At 50.4% G+C, this 20,977-nt stretch overlaps 2 protein-coding genes across 4 annotated transcripts in view; one reads left to right on the forward strand and one right to left on the reverse strand.

The window, feature by feature from the left end:
• The window catches only part of FGR (FGR proto-oncogene, Src family tyrosine kinase), a 19,979-nt gene extending 19,112 nt beyond the window's left edge, over positions 1-867 (reverse strand). For 2 of the 3 annotated variants that reach the window (XM_040466463.1, XM_040466446.1), the window contains exon 1: positions 282-448. The gene's annotated coding sequence lies outside the window, so the exon portion shown is untranslated. Of the gene's footprint in view, positions 1-281; positions 449-848 lie in introns of those variants that run through there. The other variant, XM_040466458.1, reaches the window with a different exon arrangement.
• Positions 868-10,090: 9,223 nt separating this feature from the next.
• On the forward strand, positions 10,091-11,450 carry LOC121024223 (proline-rich protein 3-like). The gene is given in 3 exon segments (XM_040466496.1): positions 10,091-10,245; positions 10,421-10,737; positions 10,740-11,450. Coding segments are annotated over 3 exon segments (555 nt in total). The 3' UTR covers positions 10,823-11,450.
• The last annotated feature ends 9,527 nt before the right edge of the window (positions 11,451-20,977 follow it).

Genomic DNA, 20,977 nt, shown 5'->3' on the forward strand with positions numbered 1-20,977 from the left:
GGGGGGGGGGGGCGGGGAGAGGGTCCCTTCGGTCTGCTTTCCCCAATATTCCTTCAGCCCCCCCCCTCCAGATTTTATCAGTCTCTTTCTCCAGGTCTCCTCAGTTTTCCTCCTCAAGTCCTTCTCCGGGGGGCTGGGAGGGGGGTGAGGTCCCTTTGGCCCTCGGCTCGCTCAGCTCTGCTCAAGTCCAGCCTGCCTCCCGCAGCCCTCCGTCCAGGGCGCGGACGGGTCGGAGGCGGGGCGCCGCGCTGCCCGTCCGGCCCCACCTGACGGCCGCCTACCTGGTCCCAGGGGAGGCCGCCTCGGACAGACCCCGGGAGAGCCAGCCGGGCTCCCAGCAGCCGCGAGTGCCGACGCCGTGGGGGGGGGGCGGGGGCGGGGAGCTGGGGAGCTGCCGGCCTCAGACCGCCGCCCGCTCTGGGCCCGGAGGAGGAAGCCGCCTCGGACTTCTCTTATTGCAGCCCTGCGGCGGCGGCGGCGGCGGCGGGGAGAACTCACAGGCCCGCCCCAGCCCCGAGCCGGCTGCCCAGGGGGGAGGGGAGGGGGGAGGGGCCCTCAAATCCCGGGCCCGCCTGCTCCCACTTCCCGCCTCCCCCGGGTTACCGGGGTTCGGCTCTCCCAGCCCTCGCCCTGCTCCCCAGCTCCTCCCCCAGACCCGGACCCCCGAGCACAGCCTCCCCTAGCACTGGCCCCTCCAAAGGAGCAAGTTCCTCACCCCCTAGAAGCACCTGCTCTTTTAGACTGATTGGAGTCCAGGTGAAGAAGCAGCTGTTCTCTATCACTGAAGCCCACCCCCCACCCCCTTTTGCAGCTGGGAAAACTGAGGACCAAATGCAGGCAGGCTTTACCCAAGTTCTCCACAGCCCGCTGACTTCAGATTGCTGTCACCGGAGCCACTGCGGATCCAATCGCCTTGACTTGCCTATCTCAGGAGCCGGAGACGTGGGGGCACAGGGATGTAGGGCGGTGGGGAGGGCGGGGACCCTTCTGGGAAACTGCTTGTCAGAGGAATCAGCCCTCAGGCCACACCGAGGGAGGGAAGAGTGTCAGCTTCCCCCAAACACCCAAGATTTAGAGAAACTTGAGTGTCACCCTCAGTTCCAGCCTTTCTGACTAGGAGGGATCCCTGACCCCTACACACACACACACACACACACACACACACACACACACACACACACACGGGGGTGGGGGTGGGGAGAGGTTCAATCCTCCCTCCCTCCACTGTTAACTTCTTCAGCCTTAAACCAAGGACCAGGAAAACCCCTCCTCCTCTGGGGAGGAGATGTGTGTGGGAGGGCCATTTGGTGAAGTAGGTGTGTTCAGGATGTGTGGGAAGGCAGGGAGGGTGTGTGAGCCCAGGTGTGTGTGTGTGTGTGTGTGTGTGTGTGTGTGCGCGCGTGCGTGCGTGTGCTTGGGTGAGTGATTATAGGCAATGAAATCGATGACTGCAATGTTGGAATCAACAACTGGGACACGTTTTGCAGGCACATGTGTTTCTATGTACGAGCAGGGATGTGTGCGAATGATGTGGGTGTATGTGTGTGAGAGTGTGCTTGTGCACACACGCTCAGGTACGTCCCAGTGTGATTGTGGGATGTAGGTAAGAATGCTTTTCTCTCAGCAAAGGGAAAGCAGCAATGGGAAGGAAGAAACGGGAGGAGGCAGAGACACAGGGACTTGGGAACGGTGGTCTCACGTTGGCTGGGCAGCTTCACAGCCAACAGCAAACGCTACCTAACTGGCTGTTGGTCCACATATTCACTTAACAAACAAACAAACAAACAAACAAACATTAGTTATTGCCTGTCAGGTACCAGGCTTAGGGAACGCAGAGATTAATGAGACTGGTCCCTGTCCCTAAGGGATTCCCAATCAATCAGGCTCCCTCTGTCATCCGTCCAGTTCTGGCTCCTCAGGAGGCCTTCTCTGACTGCCACCCCCACTGGCAGCACCTGCTACCAAGGGCAAGTGTCTGACTCTTATCACTGCTCCCAGCACCTAGATAGTTCTGGCACAGGGTAACATGTGCTCCGGGCACAGGAATGCATGAATCCATCAAGGAACAAGGGAATGAACAGGTGAACAAATGAAAGCCCAATGGAAAAATAAATAAGTGAAGGTAGGAATTAAAGAATGAATGAAAAATTCAGGAATCAACGACTGAATAAGCAAATGAATAGAAGAGCAAAACTGCTTATGTTTTTATGTGTTTTAAATGTCTATTTACTTAGGGGCCCCTGAGTGGCTCAGTCGGTGAAGCGTCCGACTTCGGCTCAGGTGATGATCTCACGGTTCGTGAGTTTGAGCGCCGCATCAGGCTCTGGGCTGACCGCTCAGAGCCTGGAGCCCACTTCAGATTCTGTGTCTCCCTCTGTCTGCCCCTCTGCTGCTTGCACTCTGTCTCTCGCATTGTCTCAAAAATAAATATTAAAAAATTTAAATACAAGTGTCTATTTATTTAAGTAATCCCTACACCCAACATGGGGCTCGAACTCACAACCCTGAGATCAAGAGTCCTGTGCTCTACTGACTGAGCCAGCCAGGTCCCCTGTTTATGCTTTAAAATACAAATTGGAGGGGCACCTGGGTGGCTCAGTCAGTTGGTCGTCCATCTTCAGTTCATCTCATGATCTCACGGTCCGTGAGTTCAAGCCCCTCATAGGGCTCTGTGCTGACAGCTCAGAGCCTGGCAGAGCCTGGAGCCTGCTTTGGATTTGTGTCTCCCTCTCTCTCTGCCCTCCCCCCACTCACTCTGTCTCTCTCTCACTCTCAAAAATAAATAAACATTAAAAAAATTTTTTAATACCAATTGGACCACATAAGTTCCTTGCTTAAAATTCTCCTGTGTCCTCCCTCCCAGTTTGCTTGGAGTAACAAGAATAAAATAAGATGCCACAATAACAAAGAATAACAAAATTCAAATGCTTTGCCATGGCCCCCTAGACTTTGTGTGCCTTGTCCCTGTCCACCCCTCCAGTCCCACTTGGGCCATCTTCCTCCTCAGCTACACTGGGATCCTTCTCGGTTGCCAGAATACATTGAATTTTTGCTTCAGGGCTTTCTCACATGTTGTTCCCTCTTCCTAGGACACTCTTCTTGCTTTTCACAGTACTGGCTCCTTTCCATCTTTTACCTGAAGTACCCTCCTCAGAGAAGCCGTCTCTGACCACCCCATTCAGGGAGGGTCCCCTTATTTTTGCCCTTGACACCCAGTTTGTCTCCTTCATGGCAGTTGTCACAATCTGAAATGGTCTATTTCTCAGTTCATTGTTTATTGCCTATGAATCTCTCTTGACCAGATCAGGGCTCTGATCTCAAGAGATACCTGGCATCACTCGGGACAGATGGACAGAGTCCAGGACTCTCATTTATCCATTTAGAATAATCTGGTGGTAGGGACACAGACTGTGGCCCAGACTACCTGGTTTGTGGACCAACTCTGCCTCTTCCCAGCTCTATGACCTTGGACAACTTATTTTACCTTTCTGTGCTTTGGTTTCACCATCCGTAAAATGGGGATACTAGTAGACCCCACTTTACAGGAGTCTTGGGAAAAATCAATGAGCCGTTGGCACATAGTAAGTGCCATAAAAGTGTTTGCTATCATTCACTCATCCATTCGATCAAACCTCAGATCTTCCCTGGGACTACCCTATGCCAGGCTGGGTGCTGGTGTCTCAAATAGGAATCAGGCTCCAGTCCTTGACCTCTATGTGGCACAGGAGACTGGTGGGCACAGGGGTAGAGAGGCCAGAGGCCATAGGAGGGGCCTGTTGAAACTCTCCACTATCCTTCTAACCCCCCCTCACATTTTCCTTTAAAACATTTCTGAAAACTCCGAGCAAAACCAAAAATCAAAGTCCAGTAAGCCTGCTGAGACCTGCCATCCATTTCCCATCTAGCCGTCACTCTCCTCCTGTTCTCACTGCTGCCTTCAAGCAGCCTAGATAGTGTCTGTTGTCAGTCCCAATATCCTTCTTGGCAAAGACCGTGCTCTGCTTTGCCTCCCTTCCCTTCCAGTGTACTTGCCCAGAAGTCCCCAAGCCTGGGGCAATCCAACCACCCACCTTCTCTGGGTACAGAGGAGACAACCACCTGCTATGCAGGCAGGGTCACAACTCCCAGGCTCAAAAGGACATGAGCCAGCCCCGGCAACCATCCAGTGCATTTCCTAATAAGCTGGCCCTGTAGATCTGCCCAGAGGACCAGTTCATGCCCTTTCTTCTGTCTTTCACCTTCCCCCCCTTCCCTCCTCACTTGTACTCTAAATGCCCTCACCTTTTGCATACCTCCCACCTTCCGTAACCCCTTCTCAAGCATCATCTATCTCTCCCTCCGCACAGAATTATCCTTGCAGCATACAAATAGGTTCTAGAATTTCCCATTTAAAAAGAAAAAAACAAAACAAAACAAATATCTTCCCTCAGAGAATTAAGCATTTATCCTGCTTTCTTAGGAGGATCTGCAGTTCATTCCTAGCGGATGAGGGAAAGCTTTTCTTTGCAGAAAAAAGTGCCAACTAATACACTAGAAGGGATGTGAGAACTAGAAAAAACCCATTTTGCAGCCTCAATTAGATAATCAATTTAGGCAAAAGAATCATCAGTGATGTGTGAGTCAGCATGGGCAGTCGTCACAAAATGCAGGGTGGCTCAAACAACAACCTATCTCTCACAGTTTGGTAGGCTGAAGGTCCCAGATCAAGGTCTGGTGGGATTGGCTTCTGGTGAGAGCTCTCTTCCTGGCTTGCAGACAGCCACCTTCCAGGTACATTCTCACAGGACAGAGAGAAGGTGAACTCTTTGGTGTCTGCTCGGATTCCAGCCCCACCCTTATTACCTCATTTAACTTTTAATTACTTCCAGAAGGGCCCTATCTTCAAATACAGTCAAATACAGGGATTAAGGCTGCAACGTCTGAACTGGGGGGAAGGGGGACACAATCCAGTGCACTGTAGATGCCAAAAATGCCCGGTGAAAGGTTTTAAGGGACAGACAGTTAACACGGTGCTGGGAAGGAGCACGGCACAGCCGATCTGTGATTTGCAAAAGGTATTTCTCCTTTTTAATGGAGAAGTCTGGTAGACGCCTCGTAACTAAAGTAAGCTGGCACCATGTGACTCCTTGGGTGATGACTATTAAGGATGCGTCATCACTGTGAATAATTCTTGCTACAGAAGCTTAACCGAAAAGCAATCAAGGGGTCAGCAAACTATTGGTCATATATGACCTCTGCCTGTTTTTGTGCATCCCCTGAGCTGAGAATGACTTTTGCATTTTTAAGTGGTTCGAAAAATCGAAGGGAGAATAATACTGCTTGACATATGATAATTAGGGTAAATCCAAATTTCAGTGTCCATAAATAAAGTTGTATTGAAGCACAGCCATGCTCCAGGGGCTTTCGTATTGTGTGTGGCTGCTTTCACATTACAATGAGGGTTGAATAGTTGCAACAGATACTGTATGATCTACAAAGCCAAAAATATTTACTTGGCTTTATAGAAAGTTTGCCAATCCCTGCTCTCGACCTGACTTCCAGGTACAAGATACACAGAGCTTAGAGGACTAAGGTAAACAGCATTATGAGGGGAACTTCAAACTCATCTACAGTGTGAAACATCCTATGAGAACACTGGACTGGTCACTTAAAAAAGTTGCTGCCATTAAAAAAAAGGGGGGCAGGATGGGGGGGGGTGACTGTTCTATACTGAAAGAGACCAAAGAGACATCACTACCAAATATAGTGTGTGAACCTTGGTTAGATATTTTTGGAGAAAAACCCGCTAAAGCCAGTAGTGGTTGATATGTTTTCCTCTTTCTCTCCTAGATTTCCAGCTCCAGTAGGGCAGGAGTTTTGTCTCTAAGTCTACCCAGCACCTTGCAAGTGCCTGGCACCTAGTAGGTGCTTGATAGACGCTGGTGGCAAACAGGAATGAAAGAAGGAATCACTTTCGCTTGAGGGACGGGGATGACGTCACAGAGGAGGGAGTGTCCGAGTGGGTTCTGAAAGATAAATAGGAGACTGCCCACGGGAGAAACTTCTAATAGAGCGCCCCGCTCAGTGGCTCTGGGGCCAGGGATGACACCCATTCTGTGGGCCCCAGACAGCAAGCAGAACTCAGGCAGACAAGCAGAGTTTCAGCTCGAGAGCAGAGGAAGAACGGTCAGGACAGCTCAGCAGCAGAATCGTTGGTCTCAGGAGGCGCCAGAGTGAACAGGTGGAGGAAATCCACATGTGGGCAGGGGGTGGGCCTCCATGGGGATGCACAACCAGTCCCACCACCAAGCCTTTGCTCCATGGTGCTCCCCATGTGGTGGCCTCTCTCCTCTTTTTCTTTTTTTTCTTTTTTTTCCGCCCATGCTCAGCCTTCTAGGCAGGTGGTATTTTCTCCCTTCTCTGAACCTAGAGCATTTCTTGTCTGCACCGTAGGGGGCGTTTCACATGCTTGGCCTTTTATGGGCAGGCACGTCTTCACCTAGTTAAGAGGCAGGACCTCTGACCCACTGTATGACCTTGAGAAAGTGCCTGTCTCTGCCCTTCTGTTTCCTGATCTGTACAAGGATAGGGTAGGACAAGACGTCCGATGAGGGCTGTTCAATCTCCAGATGCCTTGCTTGAAGTCTGCCTGGTCCTCTTGGCCTGCATATAACTGGGGACTCCTGGAGGACAGGGAGGGTACTGGCTGAAGCCCCTCTGCCAGGACCCCCAGGAAGGGACCCGACTCATCTCTGCACAGCACAGGAGCCAGGGGTGGCTGTGGGGTGTGTGGTGATCCTCTGACCTCCTTCCTTGTCAAAGGCAGCGTGGGTCATTCAGGCCCCACAAGTTACTAACTGTGTTGTCTTAGGCAAGTGATTTAACAATTCTAGGCTTTAGTTTCTACATCAATAAAACCAGAACAGTAATAGCTATCTTCCAGAATGTGGAGTAAAAGAAACGATGGCTTTGAAAGCACCTTTACCAGATGTACAAAGAGCCATCAGGAGCCAGGGAGGGAGGTCTGATCAGTTTTAGAATCTTTCCCACCGCTCCTTACCCTAGTCCCTCCATTCTCATAAGGTGATTGATGCAGGGAGAAATAATAAACACTTTCTATGTCTAAAGCAGGCCCGGCACATAGTAGGCGCTCAAATGTTTGTTAAAGGAAAGATTCATTCTATAACCACTATCTCGCATGAGCCTTGAAGCAAAATGGGAAGGGGCAAGATAATGGTTTTCTCTGCTGCAAGGGTAAAGCCACTGCAGCTCAGAGAAGTAAAGCGATTTGGCAAAAGTAACACAGAAGAGCTGGGTTTGGAACCTAGTACCTTCTGCTTACAGAACCCATAACTGAGATCCCCCCCATGCAGCCATCTGTGGTCAGGGACTTGCCAGGCTCTGCCTATACTCACCGTCACATAAGGGCGACCTGGTGGGTGGCACTTGGACAAACACAGAGCAGGGCGGGTATGCTCCCCCCCCAATCCAGGGGCTCAACTCTGCTCTTTGGTGGCCCAGAAGTATGCTCCTTGGACAGAGAGACAGCTTGGCCTTGGCTCAGCTGCCCATTTATCAACAGATCCATGGAGCCACAGGACAGGTGTCCCAGAGCAGGACAGTGGGAAAACTGGCACAGTACGGGGCTGTCTGAGACTGTGGGACTGCCTCTGGGCAGCTGACCCAGCCAGGGGGCTCATGACAAGTTGATGTGAGAGGTCAGGGGTATGCCACCCCAGGGCCTAGGTGCTCCCAACTTCTGTGAGGACTACCATGTTTCCGGTTAGTGGGCTCTTATCCTGGGGCGGGGGGAGTGTTTCTAGAGGAGGGCAGTACTTGGCTGGGAGCACCACGGGGAAGGCAGTGGAGCCATCTCACAGATTCCTCCCACCAGGGGTGTTGATGTTGGACTTCACTGATGTCCAGGAGCCGTCTGAAGCCCCGGAGGACGTGAGAACCAGCAGGAGCTGACTCAAGTACTACCACTGTCCCTGAGGGCAGGACAGAGCATTATGGAGGTGCTGGGTTTCAGAGTAGGCCTGGAGTGTTCCTGAAGGGGCAGCAAGATTTTCACTAGGAGCGGAGAGCTCTAATGGGAGGGAGGACTAGAGTACTAAAGTGAGGTGCAGAGTATTAGGCGTGTTGGTATGTTTCAGGGGGACTGGGGTATGAAAGTTGGGGCACACATTTTAAAGTTGAGCTACAGTTGGGGTGCCTGGATGACTCAGTCGGTTAAGCGTCCTGACTTCAGCTCAGGTCATGATCTCACGGCTCATGGGTTCGAGCCCTGTGTTGGATTCTGTGCTGACAGCTCAGAGCCTGGAGCCTGCTTCGGATTCTGTGTCTCCCTCTCTCTCCGCCCCTCCCCTGCTCCCATGCTGTGCCTCTCTCTCTCTCTCTCTCTCTCTCTCTCTCTCTCTCTCTCAAAAATAAAAAATAAACATTGAAAAATTTTAAAGTTGAGCTGGAGCCTCACAGCAGGGTCTGGAGTACTTCAGAGATGATGGACTCTGGTACAGTGGGGGTTACAGGACTTCACTGAGGGCTGGGTTATTTCACAAGGTGTGAGAAGATTATGGGGAGTGAAGAAGATTTGGAATATCTCAGAGGAAGGCTGGAATATTACAGAGGAGGCTAAAGTCTCCTGGGAGAAGCTCGATTATTTGAGGGAGCAGGGGTACTTCAGAGGGGGCCGGACTCTTTTACTTGGTGCAACGAGATTGTCTCAGAGGTGAGCGAGTATGGTGGTGGGGATGGTGTGTGACCCTGAGGTTGTCCGGAGAGCCCCCTTAGCCCTGAGTCTGTAGTCCAAGGATTCCAGGGGCGTCCCTGGGAGTCCAGGCTCGTGCTCTCCCCTGCCTCCTCCCACGGCAGGCCATCACCTCCATTTCAGCCACCAGCAGTCCTGACGTATGGGCTATGCTGGTGACCGTGGCCCTGGGAGCCAACGTCCGCTGTTGACTCCAAGTCAATGACACCAAAGAGAAGCCAGTCCCAGTGCAGAATCCTGCCTGAGCTCTGGGGCTTCCAGATAAGGGTCAGGCCAACTTGACCATCCCTCTGCCTCTGGGCAGGACTTCCTTCCCCTCTTCAGCAGCCCTCTCCCAAGAGTTGAGGTAGGGGGCATTGATGGACACAGACCCTTCTGGTTCCAGGGGTCTCTGCAGTCTAGCCACAGTCCCTTCTGCACTGATGGGGGAGGGCATACTTATTTCCTGAGTATGGGAACCCTGTTGGGGTAGGGGAGCCTACTCTCCTGCAGCCCGTGAGATCTGAGGCCCTCGGGGGGCCAGGAGCGCTCAGTGCTCCAGAAGGTGTCGGTAGGTGGTGGGCGGAAGAGTGTGTACCAACTCTGGGTGGCCTCAGGCCCTCAGGGGCCAATTCCTGTTTGTCCTACTATGTACAGCTTCAGCTACCTACTGGGCTGTCACTTCACCAAGTCTCAGCTGGACTATGCCAACTTCTCCAACTGCTACACATGACACCCTCCCCCTTCCAAAGGGCGAGTGGCCCCAGCTCACTTAACATGGGACAGAGCCCCAGACACCCTCCGTGCCCGAGCACCCACATTTCTACCTTCTGTGTCCACACCCCTGGCCGCACACCCTGTAGAATGAGGCGGCACAATGCTGTGGTTTCTCATCCAGCGTCAGGCCTGGGGCTGGTATCTCGCCTCTCTGAATGCCCTGTGTCTCCATCAAACTGAAGACTATCCTCTTACCTCCCCCCTCCCCACCCCCCAGCAGATTGAGGCTCCCTGGGAATGGAGAATTGGGGGATGGGGGTGGAGGGCTCCCGACAGTCCTCTAGGCCTTATCAGAATGGGAAGAAAGAATGCAAATACTGTCTCTGAGACAGCTAGGTCAGCCTGGCCTGGCATATGCCCAACCTGGAGTCCCTGCCAGAGGAAGGAGAGAAGAAAGGGAAGAGGGATCACCTTTTATTGAGCATCTACTACATGCCAGGTCCTATTCTAGACATTCTACATGCATAGAGTTTCTGTTCATTTTTTAAACAAATTTTATGTGTTTTTTTTTTTCATTTTTTAAAATTTAGTTTTGCCCTTCCTCACTGCCCTCCAAATCCCGCTGTAGCCATTGCCTCAACCACGATGCCGAAAGGAAAGAGGCAGAGTCAGCAGCAGCCACCTCCACCGCAGCAGCCCCCGCGGGAAGAGACTGGAGACGAGGAGGATGAGAGTCCCATAGGACCACCCAGCCTTCTGGGCCCTCCCCCCATGGCCAATGGAAAGCCTGGTGGCCCCAAGTCAGCCCCACACTGGGATCCACCCACATGTCCACCATCAGTAGAATGGATAAATAAGTTGTTGCGTGTGCATGCGATGGGATGCTACACTGCAATGAAAATGAACGAACTCCTGCTACAGGCACCCAGGATGAATCTCAAACACGATGTTGAGCAAAAGGAGCCAGACAGAAAGGAATGAAGACTCTCTTCACAGAGGTCCTCCAGGCTCAAGGGCACCAATGATTCCACCACTGCTGAGTCTCCCACTTCCTCCCCGGGGCAGATGCCCAGTTCGGGGGGGCCTAGGCCCCAGATGTGGCCCATATGGTCGTGGTTGGTGGGGGGCCAATATTGGACCTCCTTTTCCTGGACCAGACCATGGGGGTCCTTCCAGGGGAGGCTTTCACAAAGAGCAGAGAAATCCTCGAAGGCTCAAAAGTTGGTCTCTTATCAAAAATACCTGCCCACTCAAGGATGGCCCCTAAGTTATGGAAGACAAATCCAACCGCCCTGACACTTTGCCACAAAGGGTCACTGTCGATATGAGGACCTCTGTGCCTTCTACTACCCAGGCGTCAATGGACCTCCTCTGTGAGACTGTGCCTTCCCATCTGGGCTGGAAGGAGCCCTCTGTGACCTAGCAGCCATATATTTCCCTGTGGCCCTGGGATGGCTACCGGGAGGCTGTTCCACCCACCACCCTCAGTCAGTGACACCCACCCCCATCCGCCACCTCCCCATTTGGGGTCCAGAGTTGTGTTTCATCACTGGGGCCCAGGGTGTCGTCTTTCTTCTGATCCAGCCTCCAGTGACTCGCCTTCAGGACCCCATCTTTGCTCCCCTTAACTGCCTCCTGGATCCTCTTCCCCCTCACCAGCGGACTGCTGAACAGGAAACCTCTTTGGTGCTATTTCTTGTGCATCTGCCCACCCAGCCCCCGGTACTGCCCTCGATTCCAGAAAGCTCTGGAGCAGTTTCCTACCGTTGCCTTCTGGCTGCTTAAGTCCTTTTTATGTGACAAACCTTACCCTCAAAGTTGCCAGTTACTCCGTGAAACTCACCAGGTCGATCTGGGGTCAAGTATGGATGACCCGTGTAGAGTTACTTCCTGAAAGGCCACTCTCCCTGCTTTTGGATTTTGTAGTTTCTGCGTCAGTAGCACGATCCCCACCTCTCTGGTCTGTGATCACTGTGCTTTGTGAAACTGTGCATCCCTTCGTACGCAGCCTCTCTCAGCGTCCGTGGCATCTTTGTGGCTTCCCGACACTAGAGTAAGTTTTTCTGCCCAAACGACTGAGACTCGGTGCCCTCTAGACTTTCCATACCTCCCAACGGTGGGAGAATTGTGAACCTTTCTGCAAGACTGCCTCCCTGGTCTCCCCATCCTGGTGTCGGTTTCTCTGGGTTTGACACAAGCCCATGAGATGTCCTCTAAAGTTTCTGATGGGCAACCCTATCTCCCCTCCAGCCCACTTTAGCTAGACTATGTCATTGTGAGGCCACCAGCCCTTTTGTCTGAATTCTGTGAATCTCCACCCGGCCTACCTTTGGGTGGAACCTGGACAGTACTGTCGCCTTCGTCTAACCTTCTTCCCTGCATCCCTGGCACTGGTTGTTTCCTGTGAAAGCGGCAGTGAGTTTTGAACTGGCCCTGAGGAAATGGGTCAGGGGTTGTGTGGCCAAAAGGGAAGGATGAGAGCCGTTGGGGAACTGAGAACGAATTTTTTTTTCTTTTTAACATTTTTTTTTATATTAGCAATAAATGCAGTGGAAAAAAATATTTTTGAGAGTAAGAGTGTGAGTGGGGGACAGGAAGAGAGAGAGGGAGACAGAAGACCCGAAGTGGGCTCCACACTGACAGCAGCGAGCCCAATGTGGGGCTCAAACTCACCAACCGTGAGATCACGACCTGAGACGAAGTCAGTCGGTTCAACCAACTGAGTCACCCAGGTGCCCCAAGTTTTTATTTATTTATTTATTTATTTATTTATTTATTTATTTAGAGCGAGCGGGGGAGGGGCAGAGAGAGAGAGAGAAAGAGAGAGACAAGCCCAAGCAGGCTCTACACTGTCAGTGCAGGGCCTGACAAGGGGCTCAAACTCACAAACCGTGAGATCAGGACCTGAGCCGAAATCAAGAGTCTGTTAAGTAACAGACTGAGCCACCCAGGTGCCCCTAGAGTTGCTCTTCCTTTTATAGGGATAGGGAAACTGAGGCCAGAGAGCTCCAGAGACTTGCCCAGGGTCATACAGCTAGTGAATGAGTAAAAAAGCTGGGTTGGGCTCAGGGTCTACCCGAACTAACACTGCCTTCTCTCCATAACCCTGATGTGGGCCGCTAGACAAATCCTCATTTCGCCATCTATTGGCTGAATGACCTTGACCAAGTTGCTTAACCTCCTGAAGGCTCAGCCTCCTGATCTGTAAAATGGGGGTATTAACAAAATCTGTGTTCGATGATGAACTGAGATTAATGCATGTGAAGTGCCTGTTGTATTGTATTACCGTGCAGAGTAAAGGGTAGATAACGCCAACATTTGAAACATACGGAAGAGACATGGTCCAGCCCCGAGTTTGAAGGAAGAGACAAAGCAAAACGGCAGAAGTCACCCCATTTATAAGTTCTCCAGGTCCAGGGGAAGGGAGAAGACATTAAGGCATATGGACCACAAGCTCCCAGCCCCGCCTTGTCCTTAAGCACTGCACTCAGTTACTTGAAGTGTATGTTATATATCAGCCTTTTCCACTGGACCCTTGAGAGCCTGGCCCAGAGCTGGCATCTCTCAGTGCTGGTTACACTGAAAAACGACATGTTTATTTATTGAGTATTTACAAGGAGCCAAGGGTGATGCTAAGGGCCTTCTGTGCATTAGCTCATTTAGATCCTCACAATGACCATGAAAGAGGGCACCCATTTTACAGAGAGGGAAAATGACATTAGAGAAGATAAGAGCTGGGTGTCTGGCACATAGCTGGTGCTCTTGACTTTTGCTCTGAAAGGCTGAACAAACTGATGGATGAATTAAGAAGGGGGAGGTGGGAGCAAGGAGGTCAAGGTCACAAGTGTTCACCTCTCCCCTCATCCATCTTTATTAGCTGCCACAACTGTGTCCACCACACCTTGTGCCTGGTCCCCCATCACCTGATGGACACAGTCCTAGGGAGCTGGCAGTTCTGCAGGGCCCACTGAGATCCTCTGAGCCGAATAAAGGAGCAATCTCTCCTGCCAAGCATCTGGCCAGTGTGCCTCTGCCTGAGAACCTGACCTGGAAATTCCATGATGAGGGCCCATCTCCAAATCTCTGACAACCAACAAAGAGTATAGGAAAACATCGCCCAGCTGCTCTCTCAGAGGTCCCAGGGAACTAAGGGGAAATTCATTCTTTATTGTAGCAGGAGTAATTTCAGCTAGATTGCAGAAGGGACTTACCGACAGAGAGGGGGAGCAGATCTGGGATTCCTTACTAGAGTTAGAAAGTGACACAGTGGTCCCTGTGGGTGGCTCCACAGGCTGAGCTGTGAGCAAGGCAGACACAGTCTCTCCCGTCTTGGAACTTAGAAGGGGGAGGAGACAATCAACGTATATGTAATATCGAGGCTGATATATACTTTTTTTTTTTTAATTTTTTTTTTCAACGTTTTTATTTTATTTTTGGGACAGAGAGAGACAGAGCATGAACGGGGGAGGGGCAGAGAGAGAGGGAGACACAGAATCGGAAACAGGCTCCAGGCTCTGAGCCATCAGCCCAGAGCCCGATGCGGGGCTCGAACTCACGGACCGCGAGATCGTGACCTGGCTGAAGTCGGACGCTTAACTGACTGCGCCACCCAGGCGCCCCGAGGCTGATATATACTTTGAAGAAAGGTAAAGCAGGGAAGGGGACAGTGTATGGTGGCATTTGCGAGTCAGGGCTGCTTTTGATTTTATTTTTTATTTTTTTAGGTGAGAGAAGGCCTCTGCGGAGGCGACTTAAAGCAGAGATCTGAATGAAGTGAGGGAACAGCCAGTGCAAAGGCCCTGAGGTGGGAGTGTGCCTGGCAGGCTCTGGGAACAGCAGGCCGCCTGTCCGAGTGAATGAGGGGCACGAACCAGAGCTGAACGGGGAGAGATGCTTGCACTCTGGTGTGCACTGGTCAGCCATAGCATGATATGTGACTTTGTTATAAATGTGATAGGAAACCATTGGAGGGTTTTCAAGCAGGAGAGTAATGTGATTTGTGTTAAAAATAATTTTTAATGCTTTATTTTTGAGAGACAGAGAGAGAGACAGAGTGAGAGTGGGAGAGGGGCAGAGAGAGGGAGACACAGAATCTGAAATGGGCTGTAGGCTCTGAGCTGTCAGCACAGAGCCAGACGTGGGGCTTGAGCTCTTGAACCGCAAGATTATGACCTGAGCCAAAGTCAGATGTTTAAACTGACTGAGCCACCCAGGTGCCCCTAAAATAATCTTTTAAAAGATTTTATTTTTAAGAAATCTCTACACCCAGCATGGGGCTCAAACTCACAACCCCAAGATCAAGAGTTGCACACCCCACTGACTGAGCCAACCAGATGCCCCCAAAATAATTTTTGATTTAATTTTTTAAAGTAAGGTGTAGGCCCAACATGGGGCTTGCACTCGCAATCAAGGGTCACATGTTCTACTGACTGAGCCAGCCAGGCGCTCCTTAATTTATTTTTTAAACAGATAATACATTCATATGGTTCAAAGAGTAAAATATATTATGAGGCGCCTGGGTGGCTCAGTCGGTTGAGCGCCTGACTCTTGACTTCTTTGGCTCAGGACATGGTCTTGGGGGCGTGGGATTGAGCTCCGCGTCAGGCTCTGCACTGAGCGTGGAGCCTGCTTGAGAGTCTCCCTCTCTCTCCCTCTACCCTCTCTCTCTCCCCTTACTCTCTGTCTCTCCCTAAAAAAATTAAAAAGCCCCCAAAATGCAAAGTATTGTTCCCCTTCATGCCTTTATTCCCTTCCTTCCACCAACCACACGTGTTAGTTTCTTGATCGTCCAAGACTTCTTTACACAAACACAAGCATATATGTAATTAACATTTATGTGTTAACATTTATATGTGTCAGACCTTATTCTTATCTTTATTCTTTTTAATGTTTGATTTATTTTTGAGAGCAAGAGAGAGCATGAGCAGGGGAGGGGCAGAGAGAAATGGGGAGACACAGAATCCAAAACAGGCTCCAGGCTCTGAGCTGTCAGCACAGAGCCCAACGTGGGGCTCGAACTCACAGACCGTGAGCTCGTGACCTGAGCCGAAGTCGGACGCTTAACCGACTGGGCCACCCAGGTGCCCCTGACCTTATTCTTATCTTTAAAAGATTTAATCTCATTTAATCTTTATGACTCAACCCTATGACCTAAGTACTGTTAGCCCTACTTTACAGATGAGGAAACTAGGGCACAGAGAGGCTAAATTATTGCCCCAAATTGCACAGCTTTTAAGTAACCATATTAGTTCTCTAGGGCTGCTATAACCATAACAAATTACCATGAACTGGATGGCTTCAAACAACAGAAATTTTTTCTTTTTTTTTTTAAATATATTATTTATTTATTTATTGTATTTTTGAGAAAGAGAGAGAGAGAGTGCACAAGCAGGGGGGCGGGGGGACTGGGAGACAGGGAGACACAGAATCTGAAGCAGGTTCCCGGCTCTGAGCTGTCAGCACAGAGCCCAACATGGGGCTCAAACCCACAAACCGGGAGATCGTGACCTGAGCCAAAGTCAGACACTCAACTGAAGGAGCCACCCAGAAGCCCCCAGAAATTTGTTCTTTCATAGTTCTGGAGGTTAAAAATCCAAAATTGAGGTGCCAGCAGGGTTCATTGTTTTTAGAGGCTCTCAGGAGCATTTGTCCCATGCCTCTCTTCCAGCTTCAGGTACTTTCTTCCAATCCTTGGTTTGTAGATGCGTCTCTCCAATCTCCGCCTCTGTCTTCACACGGCATTTTCTACTGTGTGTCTGTCTCTGGGTCCAAATATTCCTCTCCTTATAAGGATACCTGTCATGATGGATGTAGGGCCCACCCTAATCAAGTATGACCTTAACTTGATCCACAAAGGCTCTATTTCCAAATGAGGTCACATTCACACGTTCCAGGTGGACGTGAATTTCGGCGGGACGCTATTCAACCCACTACAACACGGGAATGTGTATTTGAACTAAGGCAGTCTGGCTTCTGAGTCTGTGCTCTTAATCACTGGTTATACTGCCACTCAGTAAGGTCACAAATATAGAGACATAAGAAAATATTAAAACTCTTTTTCTACAGACAGTGGAATATCACATATGTTTCTCTGTACCTTGCTTTTTATTTTTCACTTTTTATTATTTTTTTCTTTTAGTAAGTTCTACACCCAATGTGAAGCTTGAACTCACAGCCCTGAGATCAAGAGTTGCATGCTCTACCCAGTGAGCCAGCCAGGTGCCACACACCTTGCTTTTTAAACTTAATGTCCCCTGCAAACTTGCCCTATGAGGACACACAGATCTCCCTCATTCTTTTTCATGGTTGCATAGTGTTCCATTTAACGGGTGAACTGTCCTCTACCTAACCCAACACCTTACTAATGGACAATTGGGATATTTTGAGTCTTTTGCTATTGTCAACAGTGCTGAAGTGAATAACGTTATACAAACTTCATTTCTCACTTGTGCAAGCGCATCTGAAGGATAAATTCCCAGAATCAGGACATCTGGATGCATTTAGAATTTTGATAGAATTTGCCAAAATGCCCTCTTGGGGGCCTGTACCAATTTATATTCACGTGCGTGAGAGCACTCTGTGACAGCACATACAAGAGTGTGGTTTCCTTACAGAAATAGCCACAGACTAGATTATTAAACTTTGGGATTTTTTTTTTTTTTTAACAGAGAGAGAGAGAGAGAGCAGGACAGAGGGGCAGAGGGAGGGAGAGGGAAAATCTTAAGCAGGCTCCGCACTCAGCACCAAGCCCAATGCTGGGCTCCATCCCAAGACCTGGGGATCATGACCTGAGCTGAAATCAAGACTCAGAGGCTCAACCGAGTGAGCCACCCAGGCAGCCTTAAACTTTGAGATTTTTTGCCAGACTGATAAGGAATGGTATCCCACTGTGGTTTCCCTGATTTTCATTTCTTCTGAGTTTGAGCTTCTTTTCACATGTTGAGAAGCCATTTCTATTTGCTTTTCTGTCAATTCGTATCCCACGTCTGTTTCTATTAGATTGTTGCTCCTTTTATTATTTTGTAATTATTTATTTATTTGTTTGTTTTTAACATTTATTCATTTTTGCGAGACAGAGAAAGACAGAGCTAGAGTGGGGGAGGAGCAGAGAGAAGAAGACAGAATCGGAAGCAGGCTCCAGACTCCGAGCTGTCAGCACAGAGCCCGACGTGAGGCTCGAATTCACAGGCCGCAAGATCATGACCCGAGTAGAAGTCCCACGCTTAACCGACTGAGTCCTCCAGGTGCCCCTGTCCTTTTAACGAATTTCCAAAAATGCTTTATCAATTAGAGAGATGATCCTTTGTCTATGATCCGAGTTGCAAATATTTTCCTCTAGCTTGTCATTTGTCTCATGACTTGCTTTGTTGTGTTTTAGCTTGTGAAAGTTTTTGATTTTTATGTAGCTGACTTTAGCCAATCCTTTTTTATGACTTTTTGGGTTTGAGTCACGGTTAGACTTTTCCCACTATGAGATTATAGTGGGTTTTTTTTTTAACATTTAAATCTTTGATCCCTTTGGAAGTTATCCTCAGTGAGGCACTCAATGTGACATACAGATCTAATTTTTTTTTTCCAGTTGGCTACCTAGTTGTCCTAACACTGTTTACTAGCGTCCATTCTCCACTTCGAGATGCCGCTTCTATCAAATACTAAATAACTGTCCATTGAGTCTATTTCTGGACAGTCTACTTCAGTCCCTCGGTCTGCTTGTCTCCTCCTGCACCCAAATCAAATTGTTTTAATTACTGACGCTTTAAATATTACCTATAGTAGTTAAGTTAGTGGTGTCCTCTTCCCCCACACACTGAAAAGTTTCTTGGTATTCTTTTCCCCCTTTTTTTTTTCCTGAGGGTGGGGAACCTCAGGAGATCTCATAGGACTTATACTCTATAGGGAAACAGACAATAAACAGTATTCATGTGTCGGGGTGCCCGGGCGACTCAGTCAGTTAAGTGCCCGAGTTCGGCTCAGGTCATGATCTGGCAGTTCGTGCGTTCAAGCCCCGCATTGGGTTCTGTGCTGACAGCTTGGAGCCTGGAGCCTGCTTCAGATTCTGTGTCTCCCTCCCACTGTCTCTCTCTCTCTCTCAAAAACAAACAAACAAGCATTAAAAAAAAAATACTTACATGTCACGTGGTCGTGCCAAGAAAAACAACAAAGCAGATAAAAGGACAGAAGGCATGTAGGGAGTAGTATTTCAATGGGCAGCCAGGGAGGGCTCCCCCGGGGAGGTGGATACACCTTCGCGAAGGGATGGAGGCCACAGGGATACCTGGGGGGAGACAGTCCCAGCAGGACCAAGGACAAATGCAAAGGCCTGAGCCAGGAGCATGCTTGGCATGTTGAAAAACAACAAGGCAGCCGGTGCCCCCGGAATGGGGAGCTCGGAGGGGAGAGTGGGAGGCGATGAGGTAGATCGTGCAGAGGCCTTGCAGGTCACAGCAAGGACGCTGGCTTTTCCTTTGAGATGGGGAGCTATGGGAGGGGACTGAGCAGCATAGTGACATGTTCTGACCTCCCTTTTAACAGGATGGCTCAGGCTGCTGTGTGGAGAACAGACTGTACAGGTGAGGGCAGCAGCGGGGGGGGGGGGGCCCAATAGAATTTGGGATGGGTGAGTGGATTGTAACTCAATTTCCTTGTCCGTCTCCCCCACTAAACTGAGCTTTACAAGGACAGGCACGGAGCTTATTCAGTGATCTATGCACTGAGTAGGCATGGGTAAACATTTGTGGGAGGAAGAAGGCGGGGAGGATAGATTGGAGGAGGCAGGAGAGGCAGAGTCCCCTGGGGAATGGCTCTGCAAAGGCCACAGACAGTGGAGGGAGCAGATGTGATGACGGAGCCAGCTCCCCAGCAGGGCTGGAGGCTGAAGGGGGCAGAAGCCAGGAAAGCTAGTCCTCCCAAGCTGGTGTCCACCCAGCCCAGGATCTATGACCCCCATCAAGGACAGGCTATGTGCAGTTTATGCTCGAGTTTTGCTACCACAGGGACCCTGGAGGGGGGCTCTCTTTCTCAAGGTGAGAGGGTTCAAGGGTGAGGTAGCCTGGGATAGAGAGCAGCTTTCCTTAATTCTAGCACACTGAGGCCCTGGGAAGGGATAATTTGTCCTCTTCACAGATGATAAATCGAGGCTTCGAGAAGGAACGGAATTCACCCAAGGTCACACAGCAAATAAGTGGCTCAGCCCAGTTTCCGGGGCTTGGTATCTATAAGACACCTCCTTGGCCACTGCCTAATTTTGGTCTGGGCTCCTCTGCAGTTTTGGGGAGTGACCAAGGGCAGAAGGAGGAGGTGACTCCTGGCATTCAGCCAGCCCTGAGCTGCTGCTCAGGCACAGCTACTGATGCCCCACTGGGGGTAGGACCCAGCTGTAGGGAACAGGAGAATGGGGCCCTTCAGGACTTCATGATGCTTTGAGCAGAATGGGCCTCAGAGCGCAGCAGGTAGATGAGAGGCACCAAACTAAGGGACGGAGGAAAGAGGTTGGGCTTTGAAATACATCTTGGCCTTGCCACTATCTCACTGTGTGACTTTAAGTAAATTGCATCTGTCCAGAAACCTCAGTTTGTGCATCTGTAAACTGAGGACAGCATCTCTCCCTTACAGGGCTGGCGTGCAGTTGAACGAAGCAATAGGGGTCCAATGCTACCTGACAGTGCTTCCTTCCTGACCTTCCCCCACCCAGACCAGGGTGCTGGTGTCCCTGTCCCCAGCAGAGGCTGATCCACTGCTCCTAGGTGAAAGGGAACATGAGTTGTGACAGCATCTCAAGTCCCAGGCCTACAAATGGATCCAGACTATGTGGGACCTGGCCAGTGCTGATACCTATGTGCCCTATTAGGGCCAGGTGAGCCCGCAAGAGCCCTTAGGACAGCTGGATCGTCCCTGGCTCTTCACCAAGTATCCCAAAGCACTTGTTCACTCTGGGCCTCAGTTCCAGGGAATCTCTTGAGCACTGGTTGGGGGTGGGCAGGAATTGGAGGCCTTTTATTGGGCAGATGGAGTAGGCTGCCTCGATAGTCGTGAGCTTCCTGTCTCTGAGGTATGTAAGCAGAGACTGGACAAGCACTGGGCATGGAATCACTCATCAATGGACATTAGATAGGGGCAAGAAAGTGGGTACTTGGTATGGTAGGGGCTGGCCAAGGACTTCTGAGAGCTGAAGGACAAATATGAGTAAAGTAGGGAAGAGAAGCATGTTTAGGTCTGAGAGAACAGCAGGTGCAATGCCTGAAGGCAAGCGAAAGCCCTGCATTTTCAAGGAGCTGAAAGTTTAGCGTGACAGGAGGGTAGGAAGCGAAGGGCAGTGGCTGAGCTGGATGATGTCAGAAGTCACAAGTCCTCATCTAAAAGGGGACCCATCTTAGGGGTCAGGATCCACTCTGTCCCATGAGGGACATGAATGAGGAGTGAGCCAGGTGAAAGAAGATGGGGCAGAGAGGGAATCACCTGTGCAAACACCCAGAGAAGAGGAAAGACAGCTGAGAGGAGATCAGTCTGACTACAGCCAGGCTGGGAGAGGGGGAG

The sequence above is a fragment of the Herpailurus yagouaroundi genome, unplaced genomic scaffold (genome assembly GCF_014898765.1).
Source record: "Herpailurus yagouaroundi ecotype Mexico unplaced genomic scaffold, PumYag 77, whole genome shotgun sequence".
Lineage (NCBI taxonomy): Eukaryota > Metazoa > Chordata > Mammalia > Carnivora > Felidae > Herpailurus > Herpailurus yagouaroundi.